The 16,266-nt window shown below is 52.5% G+C and overlaps 1 protein-coding gene across 1 annotated transcript in view; it reads right to left on the bottom strand.

Annotated features, from left to right (window-relative positions):
- Positions 1 to 289: 289 nt before the first annotated feature.
- Positions 290 to 16,266, bottom strand: part of Pxdn (peroxidasin) — a 70,251-nt gene continuing 54,274 nt past the window's right edge. Inside the window, exons 17-23 of the mRNA XM_004642339.2 lie at positions 12,431 to 13,934; positions 10,125 to 10,259; positions 8,903 to 9,111; positions 6,073 to 6,193; positions 5,665 to 5,797; positions 2,170 to 2,283; positions 290 to 1,438 (exon numbers count right to left, since the gene is read on the bottom strand). Of these exons, the coding sequence (XP_004642396.2) occupies positions 1,319 to 1,438; positions 2,170 to 2,283; positions 5,665 to 5,797; positions 6,073 to 6,193; positions 8,903 to 9,111; positions 10,125 to 10,259; positions 12,431 to 13,934 (2,336 nt within the window). The 3' untranslated portion in view covers positions 290 to 1,318. The remainder of the gene's footprint in view (positions 1,439 to 2,169; positions 2,284 to 5,664; positions 5,798 to 6,072; positions 6,194 to 8,902; positions 9,112 to 10,124; positions 10,260 to 12,430; positions 13,935 to 16,266) is intronic.

Below are 16,266 nucleotides of genomic sequence, written 5' to 3'. Positions count from 1 at the left end.
GTGTCTCTCTGTGGGAAGGGAGCTCACCAGGGCATGTATGTCACACCCAAATCGCACTAGACTCTTCTCAAATGCCTGTGTCAGCTGCTGTTTCTAAGTGGGTACTCTTGTCTCACTATGACACCTATGTCTTCAGGTTCTTTGTCTTCTTGGCAGATGGTCCCTGTGTTGGCATCCAGGGTATTCACAGTGCCTGACACACAGGGTTTGTGGGCAAATAAATGAGCGTTGATTGAAACTTGCACGTTCAGGGAATGTCCCTGAGAACACAGACTGGTTTGTTTTCAGGATGTAATGGAAGGTTTGGTTGATTAAAAAAAGAGACCATGAGGTATGATAGTTGGTTTTCACTAAATTCTCAAACAACTTTTGCATAGTGGAAATGATCCTTCTACTATAGTCAACACCTGAAAAATGGGTAAATTTTCAAAAAACATGATGCAATTTAAAAGTACCCGTGAGGTATAGGGATTGATTCTTTCAAAGGGTTCACACAACACAAAGTGACAGAGCTCCCCCCGCACGTCACCTGGGAAAAGATGTGGAGGGTGGGTCTTGAGCTTGCATTTGGTGGTCAGGCATGGACCAATGCAGAGCCTACAGACTGCCTGCCAAGTGCGTGGCCACCATGGGGTCACCACACGTGACATGGGATGAGGCGCTCACGTCTGGGTGACAGGTGGGCAGTATGGGGGCACACTGTCAGCAGAAACAAGCCTGTTTCTAAATGTGGCTTAATAATATAACAGTCATGTGGGCAAGGAGCAGGACTGGCATGGGGGAGTAGATGACAGCTCTGTTCTATGGTTAAATGCTGATGAGCTGAGAAAAATTAGCAACCCCAGAAAGGGAAGCAGGCAGACAGGGAGGAGAGGGGAGGCTCTTCAGTGTAGCCTGTGATGTCACCCAGGTGTTTTGCAGGATGGGAGGCACCTGTCTGACCTCCTAGTCACAGACCCAGGTGGAAGGGACATACAGAGGAACCCACTCCATTAAAAAGGAGCTGTCATGAGCTGGAACCACTTTAGGAGTCTAAACACTGGACTGTGCAATTTAATGGTAGCACCAATTTTTCATGTTAGAAGAATTAAATAAAAACCTGAGAAGTCTGACACGCAGTGAGGACACGTCTGCCCCCCTTCCTGTCTGCTCTGCTTCCCTGGCACGGACATGGGCTGGAGCAGCCTGAGCTGTGCCCCAAGGCCTGGCCAGAGGTCTCGATGGGTCTCAGTCCCGGGTGTGGCTTTCAGTCTTTGCTCCATGTTGGCCGCACCATCTCCCGTAGACCGCCGATGACCCCAAGGAGCTCTGCCAGTGCCTAGGGCTCTTCTTCTGGGATTTTCCTTGGGCAGACCGGACAGCACATGCCTTCAGCTTTCACGGGTGCTGGGCAGGAAGCTGGCTGGCAGGCTTCCACGAAACAAGTGATCTGCCCATCCTGCAGGGGAGACATGCACAGCTGTCACTGGTGGGCCAGCCTGAGGGGCATGTGCTGGCCACCCCAGGCCCTGGCCCCAGAAGTGACAGGCTCAGCTCTCACTCCCTGCTTTTGGCCATCATCCTGACAGAAATCCAAGGCCGTAGGCTGGACTTGCGCTTCATCCTACCGGGAAGGTAGAGGGACAGAGAGAAGGGGCCCCTAGGGAACTGGTCTGTTCTTCCCAAGTGAGACCAGTCAAGGGACACTGAATGCCATGCTGATATCTTTGGCAGAGAGATAAACTTGTCCCTGGCTGACACCCAGATGTTCCAGGCAGTCCCTCACCATCACTGCCCTGCTGATTAGGTCTGCCCCAAGCCGCTGGCCTCTGCTTAGATGTGGCACCTCCACCCACCCACTGTCGCCCTTTTGCCCAAGATGAGCCATACCCCTGCCATGGGAACCAATACCTCTGGGCAGGACTGGACTGAGCTGTGTGGCCCCGTTCGAGGAGCTGAGCTTGTGGCATACATGCAAGGCTTTGCAGTGGGAACCTCAGGGTGCACACAGCACCCTCTGCAGGGTGGTCCCTGCCCATCCTCAAGGTGTGCAGGTGCCCTGGGTCTGGTCTCACCAGCACCTTCTTTGAAGTGAGTGCACCTGGTCTCATGGGCTCCTGGTGCTCCCTGAACCTTGGGCCATCCCTCCCCTGGTGGATGTCGGGTGCTATCCAGGCCCCACACACTCACCTTGCACTCGCACGTGGTGCAAGTGTCCGTCTTCCACTTCGTGTTGTTGGCGTGGGCCTCACCGTCCGAGTCCACGCACTCTGAGGTGCTGAGGCGGGACTCGAGCTTGTTTATCTGCAGAGGCACAAAGTGTGCCCTGGTCACTGCAGAGCATCAGCACAGGGCATGTGCAGACCCCTTGTGAGATCCCACATGCGCAGGTGAGACAGGTGAGGGTGTTGGAAAGCGCCATAACAGGATGCCCAACACCATGCCACCTGACACCACGCCACCACAGAGGAAGGCATGGGCTCTGCAGTGCGGTTATACAAGGACAGAAGGCACCTGGGCACCAAGACCACATTGCAACATGATAAGAATATCCTGCCTGCACTTAGGTTTTCCACGACAAGACTGTCCTGCCTGCACTTAGTTTTTCCAAAGACCATGATTGTCAGTGTTGGATCATGTTCCCAGTGACAGCCTTGGTTTTCTTTGGAAGTTAGGTACAAAGGTGTGAGCATGGGACTCTCAGTATGTTTTGGGAGAGGCAGGAGTCAGGGACTGGATCTGCAGAAAATAATTTTTCCGTGGATAGGTATGTGTAGTGGGTGTTTCGAGATGATTCGAGCACAATGCATTTATTGTGTACTTTATTTCTATTATTACCACACTGTACACTGTTTTTTTATTATCACACTGTGCACTTTATTTCTACTCTTGCATTAATTTTTTTATGCATTTAGGACAGGGTCTACAGGGTCTACTATGTAGATCCTGTTTATAGTAGTGATCCTCCTGTTTACAGCCTCCCAAGAGCTGGGACTACAGGCGCACGCCACCACACCCAGTCTGTCTTGCATTAATTTTTTTTTTTTTTGGCGGAACCGGGGATTGAACTCAGGCCCTTGTGCTTGCCAGGGAAGTGCTTACTCCACTGAGCCATCTCCCCGGCCTGCGTTAATTTTTTTGATATCGGGAATTGAATCAGGACAGTGTGCTTGCCAGGCAGGTGCTGTGCCACTGAGCTATATCCCTGGTGGCCCTGCATTAATCCCTTTAAGGGTATCCCTGCCTTTGCAGATCACAGTAGGGCTTGAACTCCTAGAGTGTAAGGCGTGGTGATCTGACAAGAGGCGGCTCTCAGGCTGGGATGCCAGCGACTGGGAGTAGCTGGAAATGTAGATGCTTCACCCACCTGCCTGCTACGCACTTCCAGCTTTCTAACAGGGTTGGGGACTTCTGACCTGAAGGATTCTCTGTAGACAGCTTCCTGCACCCTATAGGGGTACACACAGATGAGGCAGCTGACAGCTCTTCGGTTACTAACAGAATTAGCAGCAGCTGCATCCGAGCTCGCAGAAAACCAGCAGCCTGGACCCCCTGAGGAAAGGCAGCCCGTGCCTCCCTGAATCTGTTCTTACTTTGAGTTTTCTGTTTGCTGCAGCTGAGCTTCAAGGAGCTGTTAGAGACCGGAGTGGGCCTCACTTATGCATCAGCTCCATCCCGATCCTTGGAATAAGCTCTCTTGTGAGATACACGCAACGGTGGGTCGGCTGTCTGCTTTGGTTACAGTCAACAGCAACCACGCACAAGCTGAATGACAAAGCGACTGCACATGCATCTGAGTTAAAACACCATCCCACCCTTCTTGAAACAGCTGCCACACGTAGACACCCGAGGCCATCCTGTGGAGGAGCCTAGGACCTCACATGTGAAAGCCCATGTTGTCCCAGCATTAAAATCACTACTGCCAGGTATGGTGGTGACACATGCCTGTAATCCCAGCACTCTGGGAGGCTGAGGTAGGAGAATATTAAATGCAAGCCCAGCCCAGGCAACATAGCAAGATCCTGTCTCAAAAAAAGGAAGGAAGGCTGGGGTGGTAACAGTGCAGAGGTCCTGAGTTTAACCCTGGTATCCTCTAAAGAGATCCCTTTCCCTCTGCATTGTAAGGTGATTCTACCCCTGAAGAGCAGACATCTAAGATTCAATTAGTTGAACTGCTATTCACTTCGTGAAATGCCTCTGATTCACTTGGCTTCTCAGTGAAACCAACTATTCTGTACAAATTGTTCATTAGCAAGATTGATATTTAAGTCACTAAAATCTTAGAAACTTGTTATCAAATCCATGAAGACAAAAGGGAGGGTCCCTGTGTCCTCAAGAGCCAGTGGCAGCCAGACCTGTGTGTCATGCAAGGCCCCAGACATCTGTAGCCAACCCTGCTGGAACTCAAAAGCCCAGACAACCAATGACAATGCTGGCCTGGGCATATCTCAGTGATCACCAGGGTCCGCAGGCATCAGGTACTGCGAATGACTCGAGTCTGGATGCCTCCGAGCCGAGCCATGCATGGTGCCTTTAAGTCACCAGGAGGCTCTGCACTTTGAGCTGCAGGGTGCTGCCCCTTTGTGCTGCAAGCAGGGCTTTGAGAGTCACCTGCCCACCTTGCTTACCCTGACTCCCTTAGGGCTTGCTGCCCCCATCGGGTGCCCAGTACACCTGCATCTGTCACCACCTGACATCTGCAGGTGGCCTTGCACTTATGTCTGCAGGATAGAGGAGCTGGGGGCACAGAAAGGGTAGAAGCCACACCTGGACCAGGGGACTTCAAGGCTGCATTTGTAGATGACCTTGTGTTATGGTTTACACCTCAAATGTCACTCAAAGCTTCATGTGTGCAGAAGGGGATGGCACATGGGGCGCTGTGCTCATCAGCAGATCCATCATGGGTGAGCTCAGGGCTGAATGTGCTGCAGGAGGCAGGGCCTGGCTGGAGGGTGCCACTGGGTGTGACCTGAAAGGGTGCGTTCTTGTCCCCCCCCCACTCTCTCTTGGAACCAGGGGGACCATGGACTGTACCCTCTGAAACTCTGAGCCCAGTTAAACCTGTTCTGCAAGTTGTGGGTGTGGAGTATATTTTTCCAGCCACAGGACTCTGGGTGAATAAACCAGTTTCTCTAAAATTGAGAGTTTAGGAGCAGAAACAGAGCAGCACCTACAAATCCCAAGCACCAGAGAAAGCACCACGTGTCTCTGAGTTCTCCCTGTGCCATAACCTGATGTGCACACCTGCTTGTCCAGCCTGATGTCTCCACTCTACCCAGTCAGTAAAATGACCTAGGAAGAGGCAGAGGCCACTTCCCGGGGGCTGGGAGGGAAGAGCACTGTGTGGCCACCACCTGCCATGGACAGTCATGCCCAAGCTACTCTGGCAAAGTGGCCTGGGAAGAGGAAGTGAAGGCCACCATCTGCCACATCATTCCACACCTGGTTTTTGTGATTTGAAGCCGTGACACTAAACGCCCACTGCCAAGTCCCTGTCCATGTGGGAAGCCCAGAGAGTCCAGCTCTGCAGGCCTGGCAGAGGTGAGCAAGGTGAAGGGCAAAGCCACCAAGAGGGAACGCCTGAGTGGAGACAGGGCAGGCTGAACACACACCACAGGGCCTTGGAGAGGAGAGAGGTGAGCCATGGAGAAGGAGAAAGGGTACGGTGTGGTGCAGGGGCCTCACCTGTTTCCTGAGCTCTGTGATAGTTTTTTGCATTTCTTGGACAAATTCTTTGAAGTCATTTGTGGCCAGGCCTTCTGAGTGCTCAAAGATTGCAGCTGTGGCGTTGCCCATGCGTGTGCTGTGTTTTCCCACACTAAGGGGGAAAGAAGGGGAAGCAGAGAAATGTCACTTCTGCAGGTAGAAACGTCACCTACCCAGGTATAAATCTGCTTCTGGAGTTCCCTCCTCCTATGCCTAGTACTCAGCCTGGAGCAGCACACCCCAGCTGGACTGACATATACCCCCGGAATCCTCCAAAACCCACTCTAGGATGTCCCCTGAGGTATCTAGATTGGCTGAGCAAAGGATGGAGCAGACAGTGGACCCCCAGCTCTACTGCTCATCGCGGTTCACCAGAGACACACGGACCTCAGTCCCCTCCGAGGCCTGGATCTTTTGGCTGGCTGGTCCTCCTGGTAGCTGAATCCCAGGGACCGTCTGCCTCGGAAGTGGTAGGAGAACGCATTGAACTGCCCCCTGGTCCTGCAGTCTGAGGAGGAAGCGGAGAGGGCCTGTGAGTGGAGGGTGGCTCCAACTTTGGAGAACTTATGCACATTTGGTCAAATAGTAGCAATCTTTACATCACACGTATGATATCAACGGGGACAGTACAGGTCAGGCTGTGACTGGGGTGGCCCCACGGAGCCACAAGTTGGTCTCACACATGGTAAGAGGTGCGTGTGCCCGACCCTGTTGTTCCTGGAGATTCCCCACACACCTGCTGTGGCTGCAGCCCCTCTCTGTGACCCAGGTAGAGGGAGGAGCCTCAGCGCTCACCCGGGCCCATATATATCACTCCAACACTGTCACACCACTATGAACCACTGCTCTATAGGCCTGTAATTCATTCGGCAGCTCATCACTGAGCTCAAGCCAAGCCCTAGATTGCATCTACTCCTGTGTGTGCTGCCCACTGGTCATCTCAGAACAGCAGAGCATACCACTTCCCACACAGCTCCAGAGATGCAAAGAATCCAGGTTAGCAACAGCTGTGTCTTCTCCTACCAAACCCAGTCCTGCCTTAGGTTCTACTGATCACAGCATTGTGGAGTCAAGGCCAGGTGAGGGCACCCAGGGCTTCCAGCCTTTCCAATAATGCCCTCCTGCTTGCATGCAACACACAGGGCCCAGAAAGTGGCTCTTTGGATCTGCATAACAGGATGATGTATTCTGAACACAACTCCTTCACGCAAAATACCCTGTCCTGGCCGGGCATGGGGGCACATACGTCATTCCAGCACTCGGGAGACTGAGGCAGGAGGATCATTGCAAGTTTGAAGCCAACTTGAGCTACATAGTTCAAGCCAGCCTGAACTACACAATGTGACTCTTGTTTCAAAAGAAAAACCACAACCCGCAAACAATAACCACCAACAAAAGAAACAGTCCACTCCCGGGCCCAGCTTCTGGGTCCTGAAGTGCGTGGGCCTCACACTCCATGACCACAGGCTAGCGTGGCTCTGCAAGCTGTTGCTGCACAACTCCTGGAAGGTTGAACTAATAGTGAATAGCAACTGACACAGGGTTGTGAAGTTTTAGTTTTTTCTGCTATATTTTAGATACAGGTTTTGGTCTGAAATAAAACCAAAGAAAAAAGAAAGGATTCTTTAGGCTCTGTGGTGGAGGCCCCACCTGCCACTGAAAGAGGCCATCTGGGGAGACCACGTGGGCAATGGCTCCAGTTAGGGGTTCACCAGGAGCCTGGCGCGGGCAGAGCCGCAGGCACCGCTCCATGAGCACAATGGGTTTTCTGGGAAGGAAAGCAGCAAGCCCAGCTCCCATCCTTGTGAAAGGAGCTGAAGGGAGTCAAGGAGTTATCAGGAAATGCAGCTTTTGTATGTGAAAACAAGAATTGGTTTTTCCCACGATTTCTGAGGACAATTTTCTGCAAACACAGAATGAAATTCTCTGGATGCTTGTGGAAAAGCATTTAAAGAGAACAAACTGTGAGGATGAAAAGTAAAAACAAAGAAACCCATGCAAAAATGCAAATATTGGTCCCTAAAACATGTGGAATAGGGCAGACAGGGAGGCAGGATATAAAATTATGTCACACACACACACTTTGAAGGAAGTGTAAAGAACAGACCTGAGTATTCAACCCAAACCTTAATACTCATTAATTTAATAACATGCTGAACTATTGATATCAGGAAAAAATGACTAAGCCTCTGAGGATTATCACCCTCCGTGGCCCAATCCCCTTTCCCTTGGGGCAAAGGAGGCTTTGGGGACATTGAGACATAAACCGTAAGATCGGTTACAGGAGTTACACTCAGGCTATGAGGACAGTGGCCACAGAGGCAGAGGTGCTGGTGTCGCTGTGGCCCAGCTGGGACCTCTTTCTGGGCCTTCCAAACCCAATAACGGACCCCTCCCGCCCGTGGGCACCGCCTATGGAGACTGTGAGCATTTCCTTTTGCAAGCCCTAGCGCACCCTGCTCCCTCTGATAAAGGAAACGGAAATACTTCCTTGACGTATTTACTTCCCCTTTTTATCTGTGGATGGATGTAGAGGATTATGCACACATATTTACAGATACAGGTGAGGTTTAAATGGCAGGATATTAAAATTTTATCTCTTTTATTTACTATGGTGCTTATGAACATATGGGTGCCCTTAAAGATTCTAGCAGAGCTGGAACCTTCCCATCACCTAGCCATGGAGACATCAAGATCATGCGCCCGTGGTAACTCCAATGAAAGGAAACCCGCTGGGGGCGAGTCCTAACATGCAGCATTATCATACAGTGCATAAGAACCTGATACCGAGGGAAAAGGCCACGTTACTGATGCGCGTAGTCATTGTATCCCACTTTTCATCCTATTTATTTCTTTAGGTGGTGCAGAGGAATGAATTATTTATTTATTTAGAGACAGAGTCTTGCTGGCCAGTTGCCCAGGCTGGACTCGAACTTGTGATCCTCCTGCCTCGGCCTCCAGTGTTAAGATTATAGGCACGTTCCAGGCCTGGTCCATCATTATTTTATAGTGTGCTCCTTCTACTTTAAAACCAAGTTTATGGTTAAGCAGCACCATGTTCTGTGGGCAGCAGCCTCAGGCATTAGCACTTCCTGCGTCTCCTGATGGCATCCTGAGGCCCGGTGGCATGACCAGTCCACACCACTGCTGGCTCCTAATCATGTGCCCAGGGAAGCTGGAGCGGGGACAGTCCCCTCCCACCGGCCCCACCACGCACCTTCACAGCAGTCCTGCCACATACGGAGGTCCACCCTGGGGATGTCTTCGCAGCTGCTGTAGCCGTGCGGGAACTCAGCTACCCTGAACACATCCCCCTGCACGCGGGTGATGTTGTCTGAGTTGTCGCACAGGATCCGGGCCAGCGAGGTCTGCTTGATCTGAGTCAGCTGGGCAGGGGAGAACACCCCGGGGTTCTCATACCACAGCCTGCGCCAGGAAGATAGTGGGGTCAGATGTGGACAGGACTCCTGACCTAGGGCTCCTCCCACTTACTTCCCTGCCAATCCCTGGTTTCCACTGGCAGCAATTAACAGGGGAGTCAATCCCCCAAATAAAAGGTCCCGTCAAAAATAGCCACCTGAAATGAACAGACACTTCTCAGAAATGGCCATTCAATACACGAAGAAATGCTTGCCATTGTTGGCCACGAAGGAAACGCAAATTAAATCTTTAATTTTTTTTTTTGCAGAACCAGGGATTGAACTCAGGCCCTTGCGCTTGCCAGGGAAGCGCTTATTCCACTGAGCCATCTCCCTGGCCCTGGAAATGCAAATTAAAATAACACTGAGATTCATCTTACTCTTGAAAGAAAGGCCATCACCATGCAATCAAATAACAAATGCTGTGAGGCTGGTGGTGGTAGAGGGGCGGGGGGGTGGTGGTGGTGTCTGCACTGTAGGAGGGAGTATGAGCTAGTAAAAAACTAAAGCTAGAAATTCTGTTCGGTCTAACTATTCACCTTCTAGGTGTCTTCCTGAAAGAGTTAAAGATGTGGTATCAAAGTGATCCGCGCTCACCTACTGAGCGGCACAACCTGTAACAGCTAAATCTTGTATGACCACGAGTGAACGAATGGACAAGGAAACTGTGGTATTTATATACAATAGAGTACTACTCTGCCACACGAAAGGATAAATGGGTGCACCTCAAGACATAATGTTAAGTGAAATGAATCAGACGCCTTTAGAAAAACAGATGTAACACAGCTGACTGTGGAATTCCTCAGGAACGGATATTAAACTAATAAACTACAAATGAAAAGAAGTCCTACAAACTCAAATTCTTTCAAACCTTGCAAAGGGGTTAGCTGTGTGGATTACTTAGCAGGTGATCGGATTAAAGGAAATGCCTTTGTTAGGTGCTGTATTCCGCAGTGGTTGCCGGGGGTCGTAAGGCATGGTTCTGGGGTCCCCGCCGCCCGAGTCCTGGGAAGGGCTCACCTGTCCCCGTCCCGCAGGCGCCGGAACTGCGTGCTGAGCAGACACATGAGTGTGGGCCCCAGGCGGCTGCCGGGGACCAGGTCCTCCACCATGAGGGCCGGGAACAGATCGATGTTGAGTGGGGAGCCATACAGCCTGTGGAAAGGAAGTCGGACTGAACCTGACCCTGCACAGCTGTGTGTGGTTACAAAAGAAATACACATAAGGGAAAGCACTTGTTTTTCCAGGATTTTGATTCAGCCTTACCTAACAAGGAAAATTCACCTTTATTTCTTTGACATGTCTAATGATTTTAAAGAATTTCTTTCCTATTTTTAAAATTGTCTATAAAATATACACACACTTATTTAAAGAAATTTAGAAAAGTCTCCCTCCCCCATAAAAGTCCATGAGGAAGAAAATTTAGCCACTGTTGCTTGTTTTCCCAGGGTAAATACACTACAGATCATAGTGTAGGCCCTTCCTGTCTTCTCCCATAAATACATGAATAACCAATAAATAGCTTAAAGAATAAAATTGGATTCTACCATGTACTGAAAGTATATGAACCATAAAGAAAATACCCACTAAGCACATACAAGGCAACAACCTAAGATAAGGGTTACGTGTTTCAGTGCAAATGCTGCCAACCAAACTCTTCCACCTCTTCAGAAATAAACACATTTACACAAAGAGCTGGCAACTTCCAGAGAGCTCTTCTCCCATGGGGTAGAATTTCCAGAGAGTTCCCCTGGGCGACAGCTGCTTTCTTGGTCTGGCTGCTACTGAATGCTCAGCTAGTCCTAAAATATCTGGGATTCCCAGTGCCTCCTGCCAGGACACTGGGGCAGGCAACGCTCCTGTGATTCCACTCCGCCCAGATCCTGGCTGCTGCTCGTCTCCTCAGTTCAGGGGCACAAGGCTGACTGTCTAGCTCGGAGGTCAGAAGACCCTGCTGGGTGCTTGGCCTGTGCTGCGATGCTCCTCCTGTCACCTGGAATGTCCTGAGGACTTGCTTCTCTCTGTCCCTTTCCTCTGTACCCTGAAGGACTCTACATGGGCTGGAAATACTCCACTCTCCAGCTCCATGGTGGGGATGGAGCCACCAGGTCCCTGACTCTCCCAAGAGCACCCTTCACAAAAGGGGCTGGGGGCCCTAGATGTGGGGTATGGGGCAGAGGGAGCAGGGGTGCCCCTAAATACAAAGCCTCTGCTGGTGCCAGTGCAAGGGTGGTGGTGGGCTATGGGGGCTAAGTCTGTGGGAAGCCACCTCTCATGGCCTGTGCTCTCTGCCGGGCTATAACTTGCCGTGGTATTTATGTCCAGTTTCTTTTTAGTCAGTCAAAGGTTGATAGAGAGAGAGAGAGAGGAAGAGAGTGGCCAGTGGGTGCTGAGCCGCCTTTAACATCTCTACCTGGTGCGGTGCCGATCCAGCAGTGATGCCAGGACCTCAGTGCCACCGTTTCAGGGCAGTGAGCAAGGCAACATCACGGGACAGGGCATTCATCATTGCAAAACTCACGGCAAGTTGGGAATAGTGTCTTCCTCTCCAGAAAATGCAGGCCCAGCCCCTGCAGGCTGTCCTAGTGCCAGGGGGAGGGACCCAGGGGCCTGGAGACAGTGCTGGGACACCAGCATGGACGCTCAGGGGCAGCACTCCATCCCTGAAAATGGGAATGTGCACGTCTCCGATGCACAACGGCCTGGGCCTATTCCTACACCCAGGGACTCTGAGGGATCCTTATGGGGAAACTCCATGAGCAGTCACGGTCACTGCCCACGGAGACCAAATGGGAGGAAACCACCAAAAATAAGAAAAGCATGCTCATGAGCAAAGAACTGACAGGAGGAACACTGGGAAACGGAGAAGACCTGGACAGCTCTGGAGGGTTAGAATCTCACTGGAACCAAAGAGTTGCAGAAGGTCCCAAAAGCAGCTGGGTGTAGGTCATGTAACCCCAATCCTAGCCAGACATGCCCTCCTCCCCACAGGAACCCGCATAACCCCAGCACAGGACAAGCTGTTCAGAAATGGCACAGTTCACAATAGCTAAGTTTTAAAGTGGGCTAGGTGTCCATCAAGAGATGAAAGGATACAGAAAAATGTGGTATTTACACAATGGAGTACTAATCTGCCTTAAAGAAGGATAAACTTGAGTAAGTGTAGGAAAATGTTTGCACCCCAAGATTACAATGTTAAGTGAAGTAAATCAGACCCACATGCTGCAGTATCACATGATTTGTTTTCTGTGAAGAACCCAAAGTACAAGTAAGGAGCAAAATAAGACAGGTCATGGGAAAAAGGGCAGTGTGGCCCCTACACTCACCTCTTCAGCTTCTCCCGGATGTCAGGGTTCTTGATCTCGTTTTTCAGGTCCTCGAACGTGTGGGTGGCTGACAGGTTGCAATAGACCCGGTAGTCGTGGTAGGGCGGGATGCCATGGTCACGGCCGCGCTGGATGTTGATGGCGGCCAGGTCGAGGGCCACCGTGTGCGCCATGGAGAAGAGGCGCTCGGTGAGCTCTGTGTTGAGCAGCTGGGAAGGCACGCGCATCTTCCCAGCTACCCCGAACAAGCCCCGGAGCAGTGGGTCGATGCCACCCTCGTTCACAATGCGGAAGGGTGAGAAGAAGGCCTTGTGGAGGGGCACATGGCCCTGTGTGATGGGCTCAAAGTTCTCATCCAGGCGGTGGAGCACCGGGTTGATCAGCGTGTGGCCAAAGCGGAAGGCAGCAGTGGCAAAGGCGTTGAAGATCCCGGCGTTGATGCTGGGGTCATAGCCATGGTAGTCTCCCAGCATCTTCATGCCCACCTCCCCCAGCACCTTGGGCAGCCAGTGCTGGTAAGTGATGTGTTGGACCTCCGCGCCCACGATCTTGCGGGTCTCATAGTAGATGGTGTCCCCGTCCCAGTGTGGGTTTAGGGCCAGCAGCTCGGCTGCGATGCGGTTGTGCTCTCGGAACCAGAGTGTGTGCATGCTGGTGAGGCCCAGCTGCTCATTGGCACGGTGGTCCCCAGCCAGGAAGCACGGGATGGGGCTCTCATTCTCGTCTCGCATGCACTCGGTGGGTGGCCCAGTAGCAAAGGGCAGCAGTGGCTTCCCGGACCTCTGCACGATGCCCTGGCGTAGCAGGCCCCGGTGGCTGGCCAGGTCCCGGATGGCGCGGGCCTCATGGTCCGTGCTGCCGTATACATTGGACGCATCGATGTAGGAGGTGAGCTGGTTGATCTGCTCCCGTGGGTACACGGAGTTCATGAGCAGAGATGTCATGCCACTGCCGCACACGGGGCTGGAGCGCACGAAGAACATGCAGCGGGCACCACTACGGGCTCGAGGGTCATTGGGGGGGATCATAACAGAGAAGCAGGGTGGGTCACTGCCACATACGGAGCTGCAGGGCTGCCCATCGGAGAAGCGGTCCTGGCTCAGGGCCACCACAGTGGAGTCCAGGTCATGGTCCAGGAACTGCCCCCACTGCATGAGCATGTGTGTGAACTGCGCGTCAGGTGTGATTGCCTCTGTCCCGATCAGTGTGGTGGACACCAGGCGTGGCATGGGCAAGGCGTGGCCATGGTACAACCGCTGGGGATTGATGCCACGAGGTGTGTTGAAGCCGTTCTCATACACAGCCTTCAGCAAGCGCTCAAAGGCGGTCAGGGAGGCGCCCCACATCGGGTGCTGCAGGTTGTTGCAGGTACCGTCATGGGTCCTGTACTTCTGGTGGAAGCACATGTCTGAGCAGTTGTTCACACGCCGGTGCGCGGTGCAGCCTGACAGGTTGGCGATGAGGCTCAGGTACTGCGGGGACACCAGGTCATTGTAGTGGTAACCTGCAAGTTGATCGCGCCAGGTCAGTGCAGAGCCATGCCCTACTGTGCAGCAGAGCTTGACCCTCCCCTTCCTGCCCTCCGTTCCCTGGCCCAGTGCCCCAGCATCCCTGTTTCCACCTCTAGCTCCGATGTGGTGACCACTCAGTCACTGGCCTAGCCCTAACATACGCTCTCTCTTCTTTTCTGCATCATTCAGAGCCCTAGGAAACAGGAGAGAGATGCAGCTCAATCCCACCTGTGTTGCGGTACAAGGAGGACACTTCCTAGATGCCCAGGCCTGGATGCTGTGACCAACTACAGGGCTCATCAGTGGCCACCTTAGCCTGGGCTTGGCAGGCTGTCCTCTGAAGATACTCCTAGGGGGCAAGCCTTCTTTTCTTTCCATTTCTCTGGCATAGCCCTGGGCCACACTTTCATGATGCTTCCTTCAATTCCAAAAGACCTCTGGCCTGCAGAGCCCCCCACCAACAACCTGTGGCTGGTCGCATGGAGCACAGGCTCCAGTGAAGTGGAAGTCCTGCTCTACAGAGGAAATCTGCACTTCCTAGCCTGGAACATGACTCAAATCCCTGACACTGCTCTTCTAACCCAGAGCTCCCGTCCTGCACTTTGAGACCCCTGCTGGGATCACCAGACATTCCAGGGTCAGACCCTCAAGGCTTAGTTTCCCCAAGTGCTGCCTCCAGGTATTCACAAAGCCAGGCTTCACCTTCTCCAACACCCTTCCCCTAAAGGACATGTCAGGACCTGACAAAAAGACACATACAAGCAATCACGCATGCAGTCACACACACACACACACACACAGCTGCACGCCCTCACACGCCTGCATGCCCAGACATGGCACACATGCTCACATGTGCATGCATTCTGAGATACCACCATCGGACACACATGCATGTGTGCACAGGCTGTGGCATCCTGGGCCTTCAGTGCCTTGAGACCCGATCTGCACACTTTTTTTTTTTTTTTTTTTTGCGGAACTGAGGATTGAGCTCAGGCCCTTGCACTCGCCAGGCAAGCGCTTATCCTACTGAGCTATCTCCCCAGCCCCTGCACACTGTTAAAGCAACAACAGGTGGCCCTCCTTATTGGATTGACACCAAAAATATTTTGACAGGGTGGCCATGGTGGTACACACCTTGTTCTGACCCAGCTTGAAGGTGGAGGGCTTGGTATGGTTCCTGGGAAGTCTCAGAATATGAGGTTTAGGTGGCAAAAACACAAAGGAAACAGAAGGCTGGGAAGGAAAACCCTTTCTGCACCTCGGCATGCCTGGGCTGCAGCACAGCCAGATGCGCCTGTAAATGAACAGGTGCCCACACGGTGCCTCCTCATGACACAGCTTCCCATGGCATCGATCGGTGTGAGACCCTCATGGCACCAAGCCATTCTGAGCGTGCCCTGAAGGCTCAGCCCTTTTCTCCCACTTTCTCCACTCTGACCACCCTAAGCTGCAGATATAGTCCCTCCCTGGAGCCTGTGTACCTGTGGTTCCCTACCAAGGGGGCCCCGTGTATGTGGTGCACTGCCTGAGGGTTAACTTCTCCATGAGGCAGCACCCTGACCCACCTGAGCGGGTCTTGCTTCTGCCACCTCGGCCTTGGGGCTCAGCCTGCTTTATACCTGCACTTTCGTGAAACATTAGATCATTGAGGCTGAGGCTACTGCTCCCCCAGACCTGGGCAGCACCTGGATGGAGGGTGGATGAGTCACGCATGTAGGACAGACAGAGAAGGCAGGAGTGGGATGTGGGAGTTGGGGTTTCTTCTTTTTGCTTGAGATTCACATCTTTCTCCACCTGGCATGAAATAATGGGAAAAGGATCTGCAGGCCCTCACAAGGGGCATCTCCAGGCAGAGCCAGGACCCAGGGCAAGAAGTCAGAGGGTGGTGTGGTGGCCAGCAGGTCCAGCACAATGACTTCTGGGAGCCAGAGCTGGTAGCTAAATGAAGAGCGATGGGAAACAAGAAGATACCTTTAGCCACTCCCACTTTGGCCACCATGCAAGAGACGACGTGGGCTTCTATGCCAGGAGAGAAGAGACACACCTTGGACATGGGAAGGGCTTGGGATGCCACAGGCAATGCCTGACCCTGTGCCCGGCAGGTACAACACACCCAATAGACATTGTCAGAAAGCAGGAAGTGGGTCTGGGAGGAGGCTGAGCCCACATCCCAGGAAAGCCAGAGAACCTCCATCTTGAGGCAGGTGACTGGAGGATGGGAGCGGGGTCTGCAGCTACAGTGTGGACTCCACCACTGAGCTGCAGCGTTCAACTCCCAATGTGGCAGGATGGAGACTGTCTCAGGGTATCACCCAGCTCTCAGGA

The sequence above is a fragment of the Octodon degus genome, unplaced genomic scaffold (assembly GCF_000260255.1).
Source record: "Octodon degus isolate 3935 unplaced genomic scaffold, OctDeg1.0 scaffold00151, whole genome shotgun sequence".
NCBI classification, from domain to species: Eukaryota; Metazoa; Chordata; class Mammalia; order Rodentia; family Octodontidae; genus Octodon; species Octodon degus.
This window is presented reverse-complemented; position numbering and strand designations above follow the sequence as displayed.